This window comes from Mus musculus, chromosome 7 (assembly GCF_000001635.26).
Source record: "Mus musculus strain C57BL/6J chromosome 7, GRCm38.p6 C57BL/6J".
NCBI lineage: Eukaryota > Metazoa > Chordata > Mammalia > Rodentia > Muridae > Mus > Mus musculus.
Genome location: NC_000073.6, coordinates 49,800,199 through 49,823,301, shown reverse-complemented (window position 1 = coordinate 49,823,301; position 23,103 = coordinate 49,800,199). Strand labels below are relative to the sequence as shown.

The 23,103-nt window shown below is 41.8% G+C and overlaps 1 protein-coding gene across 2 annotated transcripts in view; it reads right to left on the bottom strand.

Annotated features, from left to right (window-relative positions):
- Window positions 1-23,103, bottom strand: part of Prmt3 (protein arginine N-methyltransferase 3) — an 82,946-nt gene that overhangs the window by 37,963 nt on the left and 21,880 nt on the right. The window contains exons 10-11 of one of the 2 annotated variants that reach the window (NM_133740.2): window positions 16,676-16,775; window positions 5,192-5,270 (exon numbers count right to left, since the gene is read on the bottom strand). In NM_133740.2, coding sequence (NP_598501.1) covers window positions 5,192-5,270; window positions 16,676-16,775 — 179 coding nt within the window. The remainder of the gene's footprint in view (window positions 1-5,191; window positions 5,271-16,675; window positions 16,776-23,103) is intronic. The other variant, XR_003946565.1, reaches the window with a different exon arrangement.

The following is a 23,103-nucleotide window of genomic DNA, read 5'->3' as shown; positions in this document are numbered from 1 at the left end:
TATACTTTGCAAAACTGTGTGTAGAAAAAAGTAAATGACATTATCAGGATATTTCTAGGGGAAAAAGAAAAGAAACCCACCAAAATAACAAATGTGGTGAAAAGTTGTGAAGACCAAGTAGATAGACAAGTGTATCTCTACAGTCCAGGAAACGCTAAGCCCCAGACCAGCCTCCATGGCTTCTTGTGTAAGTGTGACACTCAATGTGTGGGATGAAGTGCCATGCTCAAACCCAGTTCACCACTGTTTAAGCCACAGGCCCATGCTGATCTTGTTTCCAGCAAGAACACAGGAGGAGACTTAATCCATATTGAAAAACCACATCATACCAAGAACCTCATCAAGACTTTGAGATGATCTTCTACAGCTTGGCTATAATTATAATCTCCATTGTACAAAGAAGAAGACTGAAGGTAGAGAGGTAAAGTAATGTCAAGAGGAGCAGTCCTCATTAGCTAAGAAGACAGCCAGACAGCTAAGCAAGTGTTGAGGTCTGCCTACAGACACCACGGCCTTCCCATTGCATTGCTCTTCAAACATGAGAGCTCCACTCTTATAAAGCAAATGAGTGCTTGTTAGAAGGGAAAGGAGAAAGGGCACTATTAACAAAACTAAGTGAGCAAAGCAGAAATGTGGGCCTGCTCACCTTGCTAAGTGACAGATGACATAACAGAATCAGCAGGTGAAAAGGGAACTGCCCAGGGGCTGGGATAACTGGAAGCACGGAGGGGAGGATGCTCATGAGATACCCTCTGATGTGTATAGGGCAGAGGCAGGGCTGTGCTCCTGCACGCTGATCTACTGCCCCTAGGGAGGCATGTGACAGAAGCTAGCTTTCTTTAGTCCACTGCAGGCCAGGCTGGCAAGCTCTGGTAAAGGTGACAGTGTCATCTTCAGGTGCTGGATGAAGGTGCCATGCTCAGTGTAATGTGTCAGCTACAGGTAGTAGCCTCTACTCTGCAGCTCATGGGTCCTGCAGAACCCTCTTTCTGGCTCCATCAGACACTTTTCACAGTCTGTAGTGCTTCTGCCCTTTTAACGTCTTTTTCCATTGACTGGGGTGATTTCAGTTTCTTGCATCAAGTTCTCTCACCTCAACGCTATAAAGGGAAGCACTAAAAATAAATTCTTAGAAGCAAGACTGCCTCTGGACTGTGTTCAAAGGCCTCTTCATTGAAGGCTGAACATCCATATTTTAAAAGTCCCTCATGACTGTTGGTCCCTGTAAAGCAAATCAGAAGCAGGGAGCTGGTAATCCATCCTACTCAGAACTGGATAAAAGCCCAAAAGAGCCCAAAATGCAGTGGGAGTCTTCCAAGGAGGGCCTGCTTTCCCTGTCCTGGACCGTGAATGACAAGTCAAAAAGCAAGGCCTTTCTGGTAATGAGAAAGATGCTGCCATCAACCGCTTCTCAGCTCTCCTCTGCTCCAAGTGATTTAGAGTCTGCTGCTGATTTTGAGCAAATTCCATAAGAATTACTTCTACATGCTATTAACAGAATACAATTTCAATCTCTGCTGCTCCCGGGCATGTCAGTTTTGATTTCCCACAGTGGGTGGCTGGGCTTCCTTACCTAAACTGACTCCCTTTGCCCTGTTGTAATTAGCAGCTATTTTACCTACATCTCATTCTTAGTCAAGTTCTAATCACTCATTTAATCATTTGTATTTGAAAGGATGGTCCATTTCTTGTTTTTATCAAAGGGTTACAGGAAGGAAACAGGTACGGAAGGGTAGTATTAAAACTCTTTGCAGATGACTGATTGTTTACACAGGAAATCCTTTTAGAAATAACCACCAGGCTCAGCAAATCTATAGAACATAAGCTTAATTAAAAAAATAATAAAGGAGTTAGATGTTCTCTCCCACTAACAGGTAGCTGAAAAACAACACAGCACTTTGCACCTGCAAAGACAGAGTTGTAAACACACTACGGGGCTCACAGACTAGGGGGCTCAACACAGAGAGGCTCATTATTTTCTATCTGTTCTATTCATCAGATCTAAGTCTTTTTAAAGTAATGTGGAGGCCAAAGGTTCAGTGAGAGACCCTGACTCAAAAAGTAAGGTGGAGAGAACTTATGGAAGGCACATCCAGATCTAACCTTTGTGTTCTCACTCTCTCAGTCCTCTCCCTCTCGCCCTGCCTTTTTCTGAGTGCTATAAAGGTGCTATGATCTTGAAGAGAGTCTTAAACCTCAGTGTAAGTGGGAAGATCCTGTGCCCCCCCCCCCCCCCGCACACACTTAAGCATGTGGAAACATGACAGTGGCATCACCTTTCCTTGCCCTCATCCTTTCCTGAGAGCTGTCATTCATCCACTGATAAGTTAGAAATTAAGCTGATGGTAGGAGCTGGCTGGAGTCCCTGCTTTATTGACTTTGCTGAGTATAGTCTGTTACATGCTCTCAACTGTGTAAATCATTCTTTCAGGGCTTCCAAATTTAAGTTCTTAGAAAATTCCTCTTCCCTCAAGCCTAATGTGTTTGTAATCTATCTGATTCACTAGTTAAGTACAATGTTCAATTTCTTGTCCAGAGTAAGCTATTTGGGGAAGGTTTGTTCAAAGGTTTTAGTATGTTGCCTAGGCTAGCCTTGAACTTCAAGGCCTAAGTATTCTTCTTGCCTCAGTCTTCTAAGGGCTGGGACTACAAGAATGTACCACTGAGCCTAGCTGGACCTTAATTCATTTTATCCTTTTCTTTCTTCCTTTAATGAAAGGCCTTATATTGCCAGGGCTCGAACTCAGAGGGTAGCTGAGGCTGGCCTTGAACTCCTGATCTTCCTGCTTTCAACTCCCAAATGCTGGGGTTGCAAGTATAAGCCACCATACTTGGCTTTGTTTTGTTTTTAAATAATGATTTTTAAATTTGCTATTAAAATAGTTTCCTGTATTGTAAAATGTTCTAGTTACATCTGTGGCTGTACCAGATTTTCTATTTTCTTCAACTAGTCTCCCACATAGAACCAGCAACGTCTGGTTTTATTACCCAGATTTCAGGATACACTTAATACATGGCAGGGCTCTTCCTCCTGTCTCTGCCACCCCAGGGCCTTGCTATTTTGATGGTTTCTTGCCATTTCTTGTTTACTTTTCTACATAAATTTCATAATTGGCTAAAATTGAAGACAAACCTGTTGGTGCAGACATCAGTACTTATAATTCTGTAAAATTTTTAACATAAAAAAAGGGAAAACACACAAACTCTCATCTACTTTTAATTCACCATATTTTACAGTAAATTTGGGTGAGCCGACAACTTCTGGCATTAATTCTTTCTATCCAAGACCTTAGTATTTCTTTATATTGATTTTGAGAGGAGAAAGATGAACTTAGATTTACATCATGGACCCATTATGCTCACGAAGGCCTGTAGTACCCATGTACAATCATTCTTTCTAAAATTTTTAAATTATCAATTGCTTGGTAAGGATTCCTTCTGAAAACCATAGAGTAAAACTTTACAACCCACATGAACATCTGGTGGCAATAATGGGTCATTTCACATTGCTCATACTTTATTTCTTTTTCTCCTAATTATATTAGCAAATAGCATTCCATAGCACTACTCAGGCAGCTAAATGCCAATTCTTCTGACTACACCCTCAGATGATCCTAATGCTAATCAGTTATATAAAAATACGGACTGAGCTAGAATCATTAACCTCCCTTTTATCCCTCCAGCTGCCATGGTCCCGTGGCTGTGGGGGCCTAATGAATCTCACTGAGCACTCGATTTAAATGCATTAGCTGCTGTCAGTTCTTCAGTGAGATCAATGGACACCACTGGGGAGGTGTGGAGGGGGGTGATCCCAAGAACCCCACAGCAAGAGTCAGATGTTTTAAACGCATTTTAATAAGGGAAACAAGGTTTAGTGAAAAGAACATGAATATTGATTAAGGCAGGCAGATATGAGCTAAAAACCAGAAAAGACAAAAGCAATGCAGGCTTGGCTGCTTCATGGCATCGTCTTCCTGGACACCTTTTGAGACTGATCTCCAAATCTTAAAGGGCTGTGGTGAGGATTAGAACATGAGCAAGGGTGATGGTAATGGCCACTAGAGAATCATCAAGTGATAGCATTTCCTTCAGTCATGAAAAGAGCACCATAATCACAGATGTGGAACTGTTTCAGGGTAAATCCTCTCAAATTCTAGCCAGACTCACAGCAGAGGTCAAGAACCAGTTTAAATAAAGTGGATACAGGGAATATATAACAATGCACCTTGAGAAAGAGGGAACAGAGAGCACTACTAGAGTGTTCCACTGTCTGAAGGACCTGCCCTAACTCTCCTAGTTTGCCCTGAGGGCTTTTAACCGTACAGTAACTGCTATACGGCTTCAGGATACTATGGGAAGAAGGGTGGAGCCAGGGCCAGTAGTCCAGTCTGACAGATCCCTGCAGTCAACCTGGGGCAGCATTTGTCAGCTCTGCTCACTGGAGCTCCTGGGAGCAAAGAAGGTCAGGGAAAGCAAGGAGGAACAGGAAAAGAAGGTGGAAAGGAGGCACTAGGATTCCATACACAAGCAGTTTCTCCACTCTGTGTTCAAGAAGCCATGGATTTCTTCAAAATAAACACAACCCCTGTTCATAAGGACAAGTCTTCTCAGCACGAGGCCCAGGAGTGCACCCCTCCACCAGGATGAAACCAGAACGAGATATGGGAAAAAACACAGACACAGAAAAAAGGCTCCAAGTTGATAGGGATCTTATAGTAAACTTACAGGTGGGAGGTATTTAAAACCTTTCTAAACACTAAATCACAGAGTAGAGACGCTCATAAGTTAGTGAGGTAAGGAAAATTTGCCATTAAAGCAAATAGTCTCCAACTCAGCATAACACAGGCTATTGGCCTTTGGCTAAAATTAAGCAAGGAAAACAGAGTAAATGACAAAAGGTTAAAAACTGAAATGATGCTTCTGATACATTTTAATTTGAATACTAAAAACTTCCCACTACTATTAAAAACATAGTCCTTATGTTTTTTATTAAACAAACTTACTTTTAATAGAAGATGTCCTAAGAAACTATGACCTTGGACTCCCCGTATCTTAAGTGACCAAGGCTCCTTCTAATGGGAACATCTTTGTTCTCTACTAAGACTCAGCCATACACAGTGTGCTCGATATTCAAAGGCTCATTTGGTTGTACCATCTTGAGGTCAGATTAAAATTGAAATGTTGCACTTACCCGATCCCCCTTTTGCCAAGTATTTACTCTTAGCATAAAGGACAGAATCCAACATCGACTCAAAAAGAAGAAAATAGCCCTGTACAGAAAAGAAAAGATGAATGTCAGGAATGGGACCACAAGAGACCAATCAGAGTAGCTGGCAGCTCTTTCAGCAAGTACCTTCTGCTGTTGTGTAGCTCTGTCATTGTATATATAAAGTAAACCCTGGAAACTTGGGGATGAAGAGGACCCAAATGGTTCTCATGGTAGCAAGTACAGAATCTGCACCTACACCCTACTTTTTAGTATACTCTTTCTTCCCTAATGAAAGAGAAACTTCATCAGTCCTGCAGTTCCCTGGAATGTTGCACAGCTAATTGGGAGTAGCAGCCTTGATAGACTTTGTCTCTCTCAGTCACACAGTGGAGGTCAGGGTGGAAAACACTACTGGCATCCACTAGGCAGAGCCACAAGATGTTGCCACACAGCCTGGTATGCACCTGATAGACCACCTCAAAGTCCACTTCCCAAAGCATGCACTATCTAGAGAGCTTTCATTGTTGTGCACACAGACAGCACTACCTGAATTCAGTGGGTAGTTTAAATCAGGGAGTAGCATGAGCATTCATTCAGCAGAGAGGTTCACAGGACACACTAAGAGTTCTGAGTTACAACAGGGTGGCTGCCCACATTCTGAGTAAGTGTTACACGTCCCCACTGCAGTTTGTCTTCCTTCTACTTGTCACACACCAGCATCTTCAAGAAATGGTGCTGTATGAAATTCATTTCAAGGAGCAGGATCCCAGTGCAACCAGATTTCAAGAAACACCGTGAGCCCTTCCCAGGGAAAGGATAATGGAGTACACTGGGACAGGAGACACTCTTGGGGTCCTAACACCCCATATCCTATTGGTACACAGTCACAGGCTGCAGCTACTCTTCCTCCTCCAGGGCCACATCCCTCAGCATCAGGGGAAGGACAGTTCACCTCACATCAGCCCTCTAACGGAGGCTGTTTCTCATCTGCTCCCTGGTTCTATGAATACATAATTTTCTGGTGGAATAAACACTCTATTCTTTAACTACATAAACAAACAGAACAAAGAAGTCAGCAGACCCAAAACCATCCCCACAGGTGAGTAACTCAGAAACAGGTCTGTTGACTGCCTCTGCCTTGGGTCAATTTCCTCCACACAAACTAACTCATGGATAAGAAAATCTCCAGGCAGCCATGCTGAGCTGCAGATGTGCTCACACCACAGAAACAAAGGCTCAGATGGGAACTTCTGAACAAGTGTATAAGTCATATGCTAAATCCTAAACACTAGCACCTGCTAATATGCTCTGTATATTCAGGGACCATGGGATGTATGAAATTCCACCAATGAATATTTACATATTTATACAGATCTATGCACAGGAATGACTATAAATGAACATTTTTGCATTGGCAAAGTGAATCATTATTTACACCAAGGAATTCTTAAAAGTGAGACAACTGTTTACCCAAGATGTAGAAAGATTGCCTAAAATTGGGCATGGGTAGTGCACATCTTTAATCGCAACACTTGGAAAGCAGAGGAAGGCGGATCTAAATTTAAAGGCAACTTGGTCTACACAGAGAGTTCCAGGACAGCCAGGGCTACACAGAGAACCCATGTCTTGAAATACCAAATTTCAAAATTAAATAAAATAAAAAAATAGAAAGAAAGAGAGAGGGGGGGAGGTAGGTAGGTGAGAGGGGAGAGGGAGAGAGAGGGGGAGGGAGAGAGAGAGAGAGAGACAGACAGACAGACAGACAGAGAATGAACTGACGTCCAGAGAGATGACTCAGTGGCTACGAGCACTGGCTGCTACTCCAGAGGACTGACATGATGGCACATCACCATTGGTGACTCCAGTTTCAGCTAACCCAACAACTTCTTCTGGCACCAGTAACACATGTGGTGCATAGACATACGTACAGACAAATCACCCATACACAAAGCCTGCTTTCTTACACAACTCCAGAACACCTGCCTACAGGTACACTGCTCTCAAGGGGCTGAGTCCTCACAAATCAGTCATCAATTTAAAAAAGCCTCACTGGGGCTGGAGAGATAGATGGCTCTTCCAGAGTACCTAGATTCAATTCCCAGCACCCACGTGGCAGCTCTGACCTGTCTATAACTCCAGTTCCAAGGACTCTGACACCCTTAGACAGACAGACAGTCAAAACACCAATATGCATAAAATAAAAATAAATCTTAAAAAATAAAGAAAAGAAAATGCCTCACAGGCTTGCCCACAGGCTACTTCTGAGATCATTTTCTCAATTTAGGTGCCTTTCTTTAAAAAGGACTCCAACTACTGTCAAGTTGACAAACTAGCTAATACCCTCATAATATATTTTTCTTGAATTATTCAATCAAGCTAGACAGAAATATAAAATCTCTCAAAACATCTTTATAATTTATAGCTAAGAAATACAATTTTATTAAACTAATTTATTTTAAAATATACAACTCAGTAGTAACATTTTAAAGTGATCAAAATAATTTATAATAATTAAATGCCTCAACCAGTTTTAAAAATCCATTTGGAACATTAAACATGACAGAAGCAGAAAAAGATCTCTTATGAAGTCCTCTATGAAAGGAAATTGTGACAAGTTCCTGATTAGACAGAAACCGTCCCATCTCCAAGGGAAAATACAGTGTAACTGTGGCTTCATAGAATGAATTGGGTAGAGTTCCTTCTGTTTCTATTTTGTGGAATAGTTTGAAGAGTATTGGTATTAGGTCTTCTTTGAAGGTCTAAACAGAATTCTCCACTAAACCCATCTGGTCCTGGGTTTTTTTTTTTGGGGGGGGGCAGTTGGAAGACTATTAATAACTGATTTTATTTCCATTCTAATACAAGAGTCTGCTCCCATCTAAGTTTCTATCATGTCGATATGATTGGTACAGCCTATATTAAAGAACAGGGGAGTTGACTGGGTGTGATAGTATGTTCCTTTAATCCCAGCACTCAGGAGGAACTCTGTGAGTTCACGGTCACCCTGGTGGACATAGTGAACTCCAGGACAACATAAGGAGACATCACCATCACAAGCACACACACACACACACACACCCCCAAAACATAACTAACAAATAAAAAAGTGGGGGGCCAGTCAGCCAATGGGAAAACATTCTCTTAAACAACAGATATAGCTGGAAGCTTTGTCATACTACTGAAGACTTAGAGCTTGACAATTTCACTGGTTACTGGGTTTCCTGGTACTCGTGTAATAACTAAATTGTTAATCCATTAAAATAGATTTCTCTGATGCCACTATGTATGTATGTACTCTTCTTTGTCCTTAATCTGCATCTATTCCCTTGACTATTTCTTCTCAGCCAATCATAAACAGCCCTGCAATGTTAGCTCCAAGAAGTATAAGCACATGGTCCACACTGTCTGAAGCAACAAGTTCTGAATGAGCAACAGCATGTATTCCTTGTATCCACACTGATAAAATAAAGGAAGCTTGCTTTTAAACTGTTCTGGTACAAAATAAAATTAGTTATATAAAATCACAGTTTCTTTTTAAAAACCAAAACTGCTAATAATGTTGCTGCCTGTGTTTTATAATGCTCACTTAACTATCTCACAGAATACACTTGCCACTGCCATCATGTGACTAAAGAAGAAACCAAGGCTTAGAAATGGTACAGCTTAAGACACACACACACACCCCCCAGTCACACCAACAGCGAATGAACTGAAGCAGAATGTGAATCTGGTCTGATGACAGAAGTCAAGGTCTAAATCTGTATTTGATTTGCCTGACTAGATGATTACATATTTATATTAAGATGGCATAGGTACTGCAGGATGCAAGTATTCTGAAATAAAAAACTTCCCAGAGAACACGTTAAATGGGATCAGAATTTTAAAGTATGTGACTCAGAATATTTGAGTGGCACCTTGGTAAGCTCTGAGACATTGGTGTGGAGGATTATGTGACATGCAGATTATATGCAGAACTAATACATAGATAGCACCGAGAAATTAACACAGCTCGTTAAAAGTGAGTGGGTGAAGATGGTGTATGAACTGTTAACAGTGACTGTCCTTTCTCTTAACTTTCCAGTTTGCTGAACTTCATTCTACTGTAGACTTCCCTGGTGACTAAACAGCCTTTAAACTTCCTGGGAATTGTCCTTGGTTCTGAACCAAGTCGTTTATTACTGATAGAAGAAAGCTTGGCTCCCAACGCCCCACTCATCTGCAGTGCAATTCAGAGTACAATTTCACAGGCTGCTGCCTCACCTGTAGGGCACCATCTGGAAGGATTATACCTGATATTGCCTCCTATGATGCTCATGGGGCAGTCTTCCTTCAAAACTGACATTTACTTTATAAAATTAAATACTGCACTTGCCCTTCAAAACTTAAGAGCCACAAAAGAACACACGAAATTAAACCATGGTTGCAGACGCGCATTCATGAGAAACCTGACTCCTAACATGTTCATGATGTCATCCTGGTACAAGTTCATAGGTGATTAAATAAAGGCAGATACTTTCAGAATAAGTCTCTTTCCTTATTTCAAATAACCAAATGACTAAAATAACCTTACGCAAAACCAAGATATGAGAGAGTTAAAAATAAGCAGTTACTCTGGAGAAAGACTGCTGACAGTCATCTGAAGTTAATTTAGAGAAAAAAAATAAAAGATTGCTTTCAGCAAGTAACAAGCCTTCAGGATCTAACCCATGGCATCTAACATGTCTACTGAGTTCAGAGCGCATCCAATTATACAGTTGGTATCATCAAAGTGCCTGGCAGAAAGCCCAAGAGTGGATTCAAGACCAAGTGTAGGGGGAAAGGAATTTGACCTCAAAACTGAGACCTCATAAAAAGGCACAGGAGACATGGGGTATACTTACTCAAGTGGTGGGAGTGGGATCTAGTGTAGCCACTGTGGAAATGAGAAAGGCCTCAAAAAAACTAATATACAAAGACTGAAGAGATGGATCAGTGGTTGCTTGTGTAGAGAACCTGAGTTAAATTCCCGGAACCCACATGAAGGCTCATAGCCTCCTGAAACTTCAGTTTCATGGGATCTGATATTTTTTTTTCTGGCTTCCATGGGCACTAGACATGTACATGTTACATATACATACATGTGGCAAAATACTCATTAGGATAGAATAAAATAGATATTTTTAAAAAACCTAAATCATATCTACGGTATGATATAGCTATGCCACTGCTGGGCAAACACCAAAAGGATTTAAACATAAGTTGACAAGTTATAAGATGGGGTATATCTTATGTTAGGAACCATCTGTATTTGCTACATAAGAACCCCACTTAAACACAGTTTAAAGGGAAGGACTGGGGATGTGGTTCAGAGGTCAAGGACTTGCCTAGTGTGAACAAGACCCTGGGGTCAACTGTCAGTATCACAAGAACAAAAATAAATGGGAAATGGCAGAAATACAAATGGCATCCTAATATAAACATTGATAAAGTCCAGGAAGAGTAAAGAACCAAAACTATGACCATGAACAAAGAGCACTTCATCATGGGAAGAAGCCGACCTTTATCAGAGCAGAAAGCCACCGTGATGAATGAGCATCTGATAACTGCACAACACCAGGAACAAAACCTACAGACAAAAGGAAATAAGAATCCACCACAGTTGACTTGAACACAAGCGTAAGACTGGATGTTAACCACAATCAAGGTTATTCAAGTACTTCACACTCCATTTAAGGACAAGGGAACACATGTACCCTGAACCACAGAAGGACAGTCCACAAGGCAGATTCACGATCATGAAATAGGTGTGAACAAGTCTGAAGGAAAGACAGTAGAATCTGTTCACTTATCACAAAGGGAATGAGAATCAACAGCAGGTGCCCATAGGGTTCATAGCCATTCCTGACACTTGAATTCAACACTTCTGCAGAAGCCACAATCACAGCAGAAACCATGATCAATCACAGCAGAAGCCATGATCAATCACAGCAGAAGCCACAGAGGAACAGCTTGAAGGGAATACATTTAAAGACCGTAGCTACAGCAGTCAGTAGTGGGTTTAAAGGAGATGTATACAAAAAACAGGAATAGAACAGTGTGCAGAGCACACCTGTGCTGTACTGAACACAAGTACAGGTCTGAAGTGCACAGTGCCCTGCACTCTATTCTGCCTCAGAGCAGATGTTAAAAGAAGGAGCATGGCATGGGCTTGAGATGCACACGCTTCATCTGGGCATCAAAGATTCTGGTGGAAGATGGGATGGGTCCTGAGTAACTGGGAAAAGATGTTTTTAATCTTTTTATATTAGCATGTACTCAAAAGATGGTGAAATTGTACACATGTAAAATAAACATTTGTCAGAAGAGCTACTCTTTCCTATTCTTTTATGTGGTTACTACCTTCTGTGTAAGGGAGAATGCTGCTCCTACTAGGAACCTAGCATGTGCTGGCCACTGACTACGGGTCAGCAGGAGAGTGCTTACTCTCTAGTGCTTCTGGAGAGCAAGGTGCCCCTCCTCTACTTGGATCTTCTCAGTGTGGAAAACTCTAAAGTTTAAAACCCTTCCTCCCACTAGATGGCACTCTGACCCGATCAGTACGGTACCCTTCCCTTTACACTGTAGTTTTAGGAAACTATAAAAAGAAACAGCAGCATCTCAAGATCTCAGAACACATGCACCCTTAGCCCAGACTCAGCTCTCAGGCTTAAGGATGTAATGTAAATCTTAAGCAAGAGGCCCCACATCAAATTCAGGGGAACGATTAATTATAACTAAGTAGCCCACACTTATGAGAACAACCAAAGTATAAGCCAGCACCTTTAATAAAGACAATCATATTAGAGAGACACATATTAGAGACTTAGCAGATTGTGCTAGGATCCCAATTTGTCTCCCCCAAATTCATATATTAAAGATAAACCAACAATGTACTGGTATGAAGTAAAATAAGTAAGGTAAATATATTTTTCTCTCATATGCAAACTTTGTATTTAAGAAAATCATATATAGGACAAGAAAATCGATGTGACTATAGAGAGAGGAGCCTACAGAAGGGAAAATAAGGGTAACAGGAAGGACAGATATCATGCTTTCTCTCACATGAAGTCAAACTGATTCACACACACACACACACTTACATGTTATATGAATAACATGAAGGTAGATGGGAGCCACATAAAGGAAAAGGACCAGCAGGAAGGACCAGCAACATACAATGACACACATATGTGAAAATGTTGTAAGAAAGCCCTTTATTTTGTATGCTAACTAAAAGTTAATTGACTATACAGGGGATGGAAAGAAAGCTAAACATATGGAGCATGCTTACAATCCCAGCAGTCAGGAGCTAAAGCAGGTGTACAGTGAGTTCATGAGTTCAGGGCCAGCCAGGGTTACATTGCCAGTGTGAGGTCAATCTGGAAGACCTTTTCTCAAAAACATAGAACTGGGGAGTTTTTCAAAGTAATTTGAGCCATGAGGAGGAAGCCTGCCACATTTGAGGTGATGGGCTTGCCCGGGCCCCCCCCCCCCCCGCTTCTATTCTTGTTTATGTGAAGACAATATCCACTCCTCTGGAGCACACACAGCAACAAGGTACTATTCTTGGCAGCAGACACCAGACTCTGGCCAGACACAGAATCTACCATATCCTTGACCTTGGTCTTCCTGCTTGGAAAACTGAATTTTTAGAAATCTTATTGTCTCTAAGTATAAATTACTTAGCCTCAAGTACTTTTGCTATAGTACCATAAACACACTAGATTCCCATAATAGACACACACACACACACACACACACACACACACACACACGATTTTAAGGCTATAGAAAGTGTCAACTAGCAATATGATTAAAGAGTTAAAAGAACGAGACCTAAATTTTCCAAATACAACAAATATACAATAAGAAAAGGCCATTTTGTTAGATGCAGCAATAAGCATCTATCCTGGCATTTGCTGAACCTAGTAAAGAAGCCTGGGGTGCAGCTCAGTGAGGACTCCCAGAAACTGCCCATATAACAGACACGCGGTGAATTTAGTAGCCCGCCCAGACAGCTTGGTACCATGTGGTCAAACACTTCCTCCCCACTCTACCCACTCTGAAGGACTTTCAAGCACAAATCAGCCTCAGGGAAATGCAAAGCCCCAATTTAATGCTTGATGTGGCTCAAAGAACTGAGGCAAAGCAGTAATCTATAATCCTGCCAAAGTCAATAAGGTAAATTCCTTGTGTACTTCCTCTGTTTCAAGTTGACAAGGGGCTTTGTTCCACTGTGAGAGTGAAAGTTCCCAAGAAACTGCACCTACAGAGGCAGACTGACTGAACTCAAAGGATGTGGGAAGTTGGAATGCTGCAGGTCCAGAGTCAAATTAGCTTTGGCGGTGTCAGGCCCTTCAGCCATTTGTTACCTAGCTCTACGTGACCCAACATTCTGTGAGTTGTTAATCTTAGGTAAACCTTTCACACTCTTGGATGACATCAAAACTTAAAAGACATTTGGGAAAGGAAAGGAAGATGAGCCTCGAGTGCCCCTGACTTAGAAAGACACCACCCTCACAGTCTCTTGGAGAGATGATTCAGGAAGGAAAAGACCCCCTCGTCAGTCAGAGCAGTCGGCGGAGCCCACACCTATACAGAAGTCGATAAACAGAAACAACAAAACAAAGCAAGGTACAGCAGCTACACAACACTCCGCGGCAGCTCCTTCCCATCATTCTACCCAATAAACATGAGAGGATAAGGTGCAAAAAGATAGATTCCAGCCTGGTAAGGAGTGTGACTTACAGAACACATGAACATTACTCATCATGAAAACAGGAATGGAATGCAAAGACAGAAGAGATGAGCAAGATGAGATGCTGAAAAGGCCTGAAAACCAGGGAAGTGAATCAAATGAAGATTTAGCAATCACCATATAAGACAAAGGCAGCAACTATTCGGAAGGACTTGGAGGAAAATGTAACCCAGAGCAAGGACTAAAGACTAAAAAAAAAAAAAATCTTACCAGGAGACCAGACACTCATCATGTGGGGGCCTGAAGCAGAGGCTATGACAGGGCAGATGAATCAAAGACATGGCCTAAGATGATCAGACAACTGCTGCTCAAAAGAACATGGCCTCCAGGGAGATTAGACAGATTCAAATACATATCTATGAGCTACTTACATGAAAACAATCTGCAGAGGAAAGAATTCGGACTGTAACCAGTTCTTTCCAAGACACTGAAAAGGTTCTGTGGGAAACAGTATGACCCAAGAAACTGCCCAGCAGCTAAGAAAAGAAGCAGATATTCACAGCCATCAAATCAGGGATACAGGACTCAAGGGCACATGAAAGAGAACTTGTGAGTGTGTTCATGTTTAAGAGAGGACTGACAAGTGAAGCCTGGAGAGGCCAGTTGGCACCGACATTCTGAAATAGAGATTTGCTACAACAGTGAAACAAACACTAAAATCCCACCATAACATCTACAAGATGACAAATCAGCCGTGTAGAGGAGAGCACTGGGCAGGTGCCACTGTCCTCATCATCCAGAGCATCATGGTCACAGCTGCTCTTCAGAACTGAAAAGGGTTGGTAATAACAGACAAACCCGGAATGACTCGAACACCATGTCTGAAAGGAAGGGGAACAGGATGAATCCTGGCGCAGTGTCTGCAGGGCCTGCTGTCCAGTAGAGCCATCTGGGCAGTTACTCAGCCATCCCATGCTTCACAACCCAGTCTAGGGACTCATTCGCTCACCGTGTTACTGTCAGAAACGTAACAGCTGTTTCCAGAGCCATCTTGAGACATGTGCAAGCAGCAGCTCATCTGATCCTCGATGAAGCCCACAAACTGAGTACTGCTGGTTCATTTTACAGAGCAGGAAACCAAGGCACTGAAAAGCTCCATCACGTGCCCCAGTGGTAATGAAAGAGGCTAAGTGCTCAGGCAGGCCGACTCCCAGCGCCGCCCTCAACCTGCCACTCGCTAACTGCCTTCGCACTTACACAGGAAAATCCCAAATCTGACTGTGTCGGGGCCAGTGAATTTCCGTCAGGATAAGCTCCCCTGTGAGAGAGCCCATCGTCATTGATTTACACTGAGACACGTGATGGAGTCTGTCAGTACTGTGTGAGTTGTGGCTCAGCCTCTGGAGAAAAGAGGTTTAATAGCAACATTGTCTAACAACAGAAGCTGTGATGGCTGTGACAGAAGGTTCAACTAAAGTGCAAAACCTGACCATGTTTCAGCCCTGAAAACATACACATGAATAACATTATGTGGACTGAGCACATGCATGTATCTAGCACACACTCACACATACAACCACACACACATACACACACACATACACACACAGAGGCACACATTGGGATGGGTTGGAGAGGTAAAAGAAAGGGAAAATGATGTAATTATATGATTGCAATAAAATGTTAAACTGTCTAAAAGCAGAATAAAATCAAATGGAGAAAAGGGAGTGCAGGAACAGACAGCATGTAACTTTAAGGACCGACAGCAAAGTCGAGGCAACAGCCAAGGTAAAGCACTTCCACAAGTGAAGCCACAGAGAAGTAAGAAATCTAACGAAAAGCAGCAGCAGGCAATAGGCCTGTCTTATCTGTCCTCATCTTGAGCCACCAGCTAAGCCACGTGAGATTACTTCAGGAAATGCCATGGTAAACAAAGTGTGTGCGAATAAATGAGTGTGTGTAACAATATAATTTTTTACTACTTAAAATGTCACAATGACAATGCATACATGAGTTTCTATCCCTTGAAGCAGAGGAGAACAGGAAAGAGCGCCCGTCCTCAGAGTGCCAGCTGCAGGGGCGGCACTAGCAGGCCAGCTGAAGATAAAGCCCAACATCCAACAGCCTGAGTGTGACCAAGGGCTCAGGGCCTGCCTCCTGGAAGGGCACACCAGGATACAAGCATATGTCCACACCCAGGGGACACTTGCTCGAAACTGGACACTGTCTGTTAAGTCCTAACACTTCAAAAGCTACTAAAGTTACTATTTTGCTGGATTGTCACTATGCTCATAAAAAAAATTATAGAAAATTTATAACTTAAACCATTTTGAAATTGTTTTGATAAATTTATCACATGATAGTTTTAAAAAAACCTTCAATTTTCCACACAGAAAATCTGTCACTTTTCAGATTTCATCCATTTATATCAATAATCCCTATCCATTGGTAATTACCATCATTTAATCATATCCGTAAATATCCTGCCTTGACTCAAGGCTTTAATATAATCTATAAAGCTACGAAACACAGGAGAGAACAGTGAGCAGGATGGAGACACTTGGCTAACCCAGCCCAGCACATCCTAGTTAGTCCTCAGCATTAGCCCTGGAGGTCTGCTACAACGGCAGAGGCCACAAAGTCAGCACTAGATGAAACCAGCCACCAAAGCTGCTGACACAGTCATTCATCAAACATAAGGAGTAAAAACTGCTACCATGTTTGTTTAAAAAAGAATTTGCTTTACTTACCATCCACTCTGATATAATAACATCCACCTTTTCCACAGGAAGACTCACTTCTTCAATCTTTCCTTTAATTAGTACAATGGTATCTTCAAGTTTATTTAGTCTGAAAGTTATAATGAATTATATTAGCCTGTTAAATGTTTTGCAAACTGTATCAAGAAATGTCACAGTAAAATGAGACCCTGCTACATTAGTGTAGCCACTCCAACTCTGCCCACTTGTAAGCTCTATGCATCTTGGGGAACTTCTGCACAGTGAGCAGAAACAACTATGATGGAGTTGATACTGGGGTGGGGGTTAGCTTAATGTCCTTTTCCACAGCTCACATCCTCTCGCCTATCTTTCCTCACCACTTAACATAAGGCTCTCTTGGTCTCCTTTCTAAGTGGTAATATACCCACACTTCTACATATTTACTTATAAGCACTATACATTATAGGCTAGAGTATGCAATGAGAAAACAAGAGGATTTTTCCTGAGTTTGTATCACCTCATTTAATATTACACTTTCCATCTATTTTCCTGTAAATTTCCTTTTTCTTTATAGCTGAGTAATATTCTACTTTGCACATATACCACATCTCATTCTCCATTCATCTGCTGATGGGCATCTGGGTTGGTTCCATTTTGTTGCAAACATATGTCCAGAGCACTAATGAACTCGGGAGTGCAAACATCTCTGCAGTAGTTAAGTGCCTGGGGTTGAACGGCTGGTTAGACAGTAATTCTACCTTTAGGTTTTTGAGCCCCTCCAAACTGACTCTCTTAATGTCTGTACTAATCTGCACCCACCAGCAGCAATGAGTAAGGGCTTATCTTTCCCCACATCCTTTCCAATATTTGTTGTCAGATTTCTTGAGGGCAGCTAGCTTGACTAGGCTGAGGTAGTAGAGAAAACTACTTTTAACTTGCATTTCTCTGATGCCAGGGGAGATATTGAACACTTTTTAAGTTAATCATTGGCCAGTTCTGTTTCTTCGTGGGAACTGTATATTTCATTAGCCCATTTGTTGGCTGACAGTTTTATTGTTTTGGTGTTTAGTTTCTGCATTTCTTTGTAAATTTTAGGCATTAAGCCACTCTGCGACACATAGCTAGCAACCTTGGTCTTCCATTCTGTGTGCTCAGCTGACAGTTTGCTATGCAAAGTTCTTTAATCTCACATAGTCCCATCTGTTGACATCAGGGACTAGCTCCATGCCACTGAAATTCTATTCAGAAAGTTCTTGCCAACCCTATGTGCTATTTTTTAAAACTGACTCTGAAAGCTGGTTAAATGACATATTTTTTTCCAGAATATTCATGCTCTTTGTTGAATAAAGTGCCTGTTTAAAGTCCCGTTTCCTGTTGTGTTGGTTGGTTGATGAGTGCCCCAAAACATATCTGATTAACAAGGCAATAACAGTGAATTAACAACAAAGACTTCAGCCTGAAAAGGATTCTGCATTTATGAAGAATACAGGCCTTTATGTAGTTATCATATCTTTAAAAACAAAGAGAAAGAGTGGAAATAGAGCAGCAATGACAGAGGCAGAATTCCCCAGAATTCATAGTGACAGCAATTAGGGAGCTGGAAGCCAGAGCCACAGCACCAACACCTTCTTTGGTGGCTGCATACACTCACCAAACTCGAGAACCTCCCCAGGCTAGTGTAATCGTGGTAAGAGACAACACTAGCACCTGGCCTGCTCACTACACGGGCTGCTGGGGGAATCACACATTGTGAACACCATGGACACATCTCAAACATGGCACAGAACAGCAAAGTCATTATGGTGCAGAGAGGCTGAGGAGTTATCTCAATCATAAACTATTTTTAGACCCGACATTGTGATACATGTTTGCTATCGTAGCACTCAAGAGGCTGAGACAGGAGGATTGCTACAAGGTCAAGAGGGGATTGGATTACAAACACCAAATAAACAAAATCAACCAACCAAAACAGAAAACAGAGCTACCAGAAGAAAAAGAAAACTTTGTTTAACCTTGCTTGATGACTAACATGTATTTTTCAACCCCCCTTTTCTGCAACTTAAGATGACAGAATTAAAATGAGCATCTTGGGAAGCAGGCTGAAGATTAAGTTGCTATCTAATTAAATCAAGTTCTCAATTAGAGAACATACATTTTAATGACATGGGAGTTTTTCCTGCATAAAGAAGAGATGCCCTAACATCATCAAGGCATTATTGTTACACGAAAGCATTCATTTTAAAGTACATTTTGTTGAAACACTTATACTTGGGTGACCATGATCAACAATACATGAAAGACTGATTGCTCATTCTCAGAAATCAATCAATCAATCAATCTCTCAATCTCTCTCTCTCTCTCTCTCTTTCTCTCTCTCTCTCCCTCTTCCTCTCCCTCTCTCTCTCCCTTTTTTTCTCCCTCCCTCCCTCCCTTCCTCCCTCTGTCCCTCCCTTCCCATCTCTTGAGACAGGACCTTGAACTTCTGGTACTCTTTTTTTCTCACCCTTATGAGATTTTTAGTCCACAGATTCATACTAAGGGAATCATATGAAACACATGCTTTCCTGCCTGGCTTCTTTCAAAAAGCAGGCCTACATAGGTAGGTGGGGGATAAGAGGGCTTCCTATCTATAAGTTAGGTTCTCTAGAGGCTCACCTACAGTGAAATTCAGACTATAATGTCATGGCTCTCTTTAAAGAATTAAATCTATGGGAGGAAAGAAAGGGCACACAAAACAATAACTAGCTCACCAAGAGGGGCTGTTTAGATGGTTTTGGGGAAAAAAGGGGAGCAAGGGGGATTACATGGGCCCCTGCAAAGCTTTCTAATAAGCCCTGCAGATACTTCAAATGAGAAGTGTTATGTTCGACTGAGCCAAAGCAGACCAGCATAACAACTCTGAAGACGGGCCAAGCAAGCGCTTAGAAGTCAGCAGGTAGCTCTATCCTGATGACTCTCATTCTGCTCGTAGGTTTATATCCCATAGATGTATGTCTGTGGCTGAGCAGTCATGGCAGCCTGACTGACTGGGGGAGGGCCGAGCATGAGGTGGCTTCTGACTAGCAGGTGAAGGTCAGGCTCCCTCCCTGGTGATGGTTACTACTACACGGTATTTTCCTCCATGATTATGAATACTTACACATTTTATTGTTCACTTATGCTTCTGTATTTGTTTATATCTATGCAGTATTTCATACAAAAAAGAAAAAGGAAAATTTGCTTAGTTTTGAGTTTTTCAAAGGAATACTTAGAAATTAATTACTAGAGTTGTTTGCTATTTTCTAAAATACTAACACTTTAGCAGCTATAAATACATCATGCTTCTTAAAGGAGCAGCACCCCACCTACCACGCAGACACATCTTGGAAAGGCTGTATAGAGACAAAGCCTGCTCTGAGAGCAGCTCTCTGCTCTGCCCATTTATGATTTTGCTGCCAACATCAGCAATCGCCTGCTCGGTTATGGACATAGAGGGGAAAACATGATTCAAGGATACACAGTAGAGACAAGGCCCATCGTTCCCAGGAACATGGGTTTAGATTGTTCCACACATCTTCAGCACCAGCTGACTTCCTATTCAGGGAAACCCTAGACTGAACTTAGACACCCAAGTGTACCCCAGTCTTTCTTTAGCCTAAAAGCATTCTAAAAGAATCAATCTCTTTAGCAAAATCTGCTGGCAGCTACCAAAGCTTCAATCTGTGGAAATATTTCCCTGTAATAAGCCCTTTAAGCAGCTCTCCCAACTAACCCAATGAGCATCGAAATTACCAGTTTGTTTCAGCATGGAAACCATGATACAGCAAAACCCTCTCTGCTTATTTCCTGTCTTCAAAGCAGAAGTCTCATCTATTTTATTAAGATACCAGAGCAGGGGTGGCAAGAGAGCTGCGTACACCAGTGCCCACAGGAAGACAATCAGAGGGAGAGAGGACAGTGACCAGCACAGGGTGCCACGGGATCTCCATGGAGGAACTGGCTCTGGAAGAAGCCCCCATATTCATTCAACTTCCAGTGTGTTGGGGAGAAAAGAGTTGGTAGAGTACTATATTAAGGAGCTCATACAGGGAGTTGAAAGGTGAGGTTAATGGAGTAAGATTTCCTAATGACAACAAAAAATTATTTGTGTCTCTTTAAAATAAGTAGTACACAATTAAATTGGCAATCCAGTTTTGCCCAGTGATTTAGGTATATAGACACAGTTAGCATTTTTAGAAACATGGGAAAATATACAGGTAGAGAACACAGAACATAATAGGAATTCACAATCAAGTGAGTGACATTTGAAAGTGGTGACAAGTGTCCTAGAAATCACAGAAAAGAACACAGGTATGTCAGCAAAAGCTCAAAGTGACAATGTAAGAATACTCAAATCCGTACAGAACTCTTGGGCTTTCAATTCAGTGTCCAAACCACATATTTCTTCATCTTTGTTGTCCAAACATATTGAAATGATAATAAATTAAAACTGTAATATAAAAGCAGAAATATTATGAGGTATCAGACCAGAGATTCTGGTAATTTGGTACGAGAGAATAAAGAGCGAATCAGATCAGCAAATCGGTTATGCAGGACCCAGCACCCAAGTGCACAGCACACTGAATAAAGCCATTCTTCACAACACAAACCTCAGAGGGGAGCACAGAGGTGCACAGGGTGGGAGTGCCAGAGGGGCTGAAACAGGACTACATGAATGATGTACTAACCAGGACTCCTTCTTCACCCCAGACCCCAGACCCCCCAGACCACCAGTTTCCTTACCATAGACACATAATCAATTAAAACCAAATACTCTATGGTAGATAAAGAAGAGGGGAAGCTCAGAAGAAGGCTACTGCATGAGCCCCCCACTCCCAGTGTATTCACCTCCATGTAGCTGTGGAATCATAAGTAACTTCCACTACAGTAAAAACAGTGGTGAAAAGCAGATAAGGGTCTCCAGGCCCACTAGGAGGACAACTTTGAACACGTGATGTCCTAGGTGTTGAGAATTCATTAATCTACTCACTCACCAGGCAGGTGTTCACAGAAGCCCCTCATGGCCCTGCCAAACCAAAAGGAGCTGGCATTTCAGGAAGCTTTTATCAGTTCTATTCAAAGCCTTTGCTAACTGTCCATCATCAATCTGCTTTGCAGGTGTTAGAGATGAAAAGATGAGAGAGCTCTGGTCCTAATCTAGAGGACACTTATATAAAGATGACAGCAGGTCAAAATAGCCCTTGGTTTTTGTTTTTCTTCTGTTTGTGGTGCTGGGGTCAAAGCCAGACCTCACATATGCGAGGCAGGTGCTTGAGTGCTGGGCTATCCTGCCTCACTAGGTTTTTCATATCTTCTTAATATGCTAGACAGAAGCAGTTCTGTGAATGTGAAATAGATCATCTTTCTCATGAAAACTCTCCAGCTTTGTCAAAATCTGAATGATGAGACTTCCGTGGCTGAGCTGGGCAGACAGCAGAGAAATGGCAAAATACATCCAGCAGAGATCTGAGAGTAAACACTGTATATCACTGTCTGGCAGCTGAAGAGCTGTCTATCCTCAGCAAAGTTTATGTTTCTGAAACGATTACTCTCTGCATAGTTAAAAACATAATAGCAGGAAAGAGAACTTTCTCTTGCCTTTTTTGTTTTTCTTGCCATCACCAATACCCCTGAAGTCCTTTTCATATCAGTAGCCTCAGAATAGCTGGGCTATTAAATTAAATTGAATAAATAACAATGTATTTACATTTAATTAACATAATTTAAATTAAATAAATAAAATATTTTTCATTCTAAACGCAACAGAAAGACTAAAGAAATGTTAGTAATTTATTGTAAAGTGGGAAAACCTACAGTTTGAGCATTGTTAGTAAGCTGTTATTAAGTAATTTGAACATTCAAACACATGATTGATAACCCATTTACAAAATCTGTGTCTTAGACTTTGTTAAAATTCTCCCACAAAAACAAATGAACAAATAACACACCAGGGCTGTGACAGACAAGAACATAGACAGAACTCCTGCAGCTGGGTGTGGTGATCCACATGTCATGTTTGGCTGAAACAGGATTAGGTTACACAGATGATAGTTTCAAGAAAACAAAAAAGGCAAGTTTTTGCAAACCATGCCTGTTTTTCCTCCCTGTGGCACTAATAAGAACTAGCATAACAATGTCCACTGTGTAACTTAAGCTAGGCCACCTAGCACAGTGAGACAAGACTTCAGAAACACCAATACTGGGATACAACCATTGCCTCTGACAGTTTCCATCTGAGAAAAACCTACACCGTGTCAAGGGTTTCATTCAACAAGCAACCAGAGGCAGTGGCCTGCCACAGCACTAAGAACTGTGGCAGGAAATTACTCCCTTGTCCTGGATGTCCACCTACCTCTCTTCTCATAGAGAAGAGCAGCATGCCCAGGGTCACCTCACTCTCAACTCCACTGCCTGGTCCTTGAGACACCCCTGCCACTCTA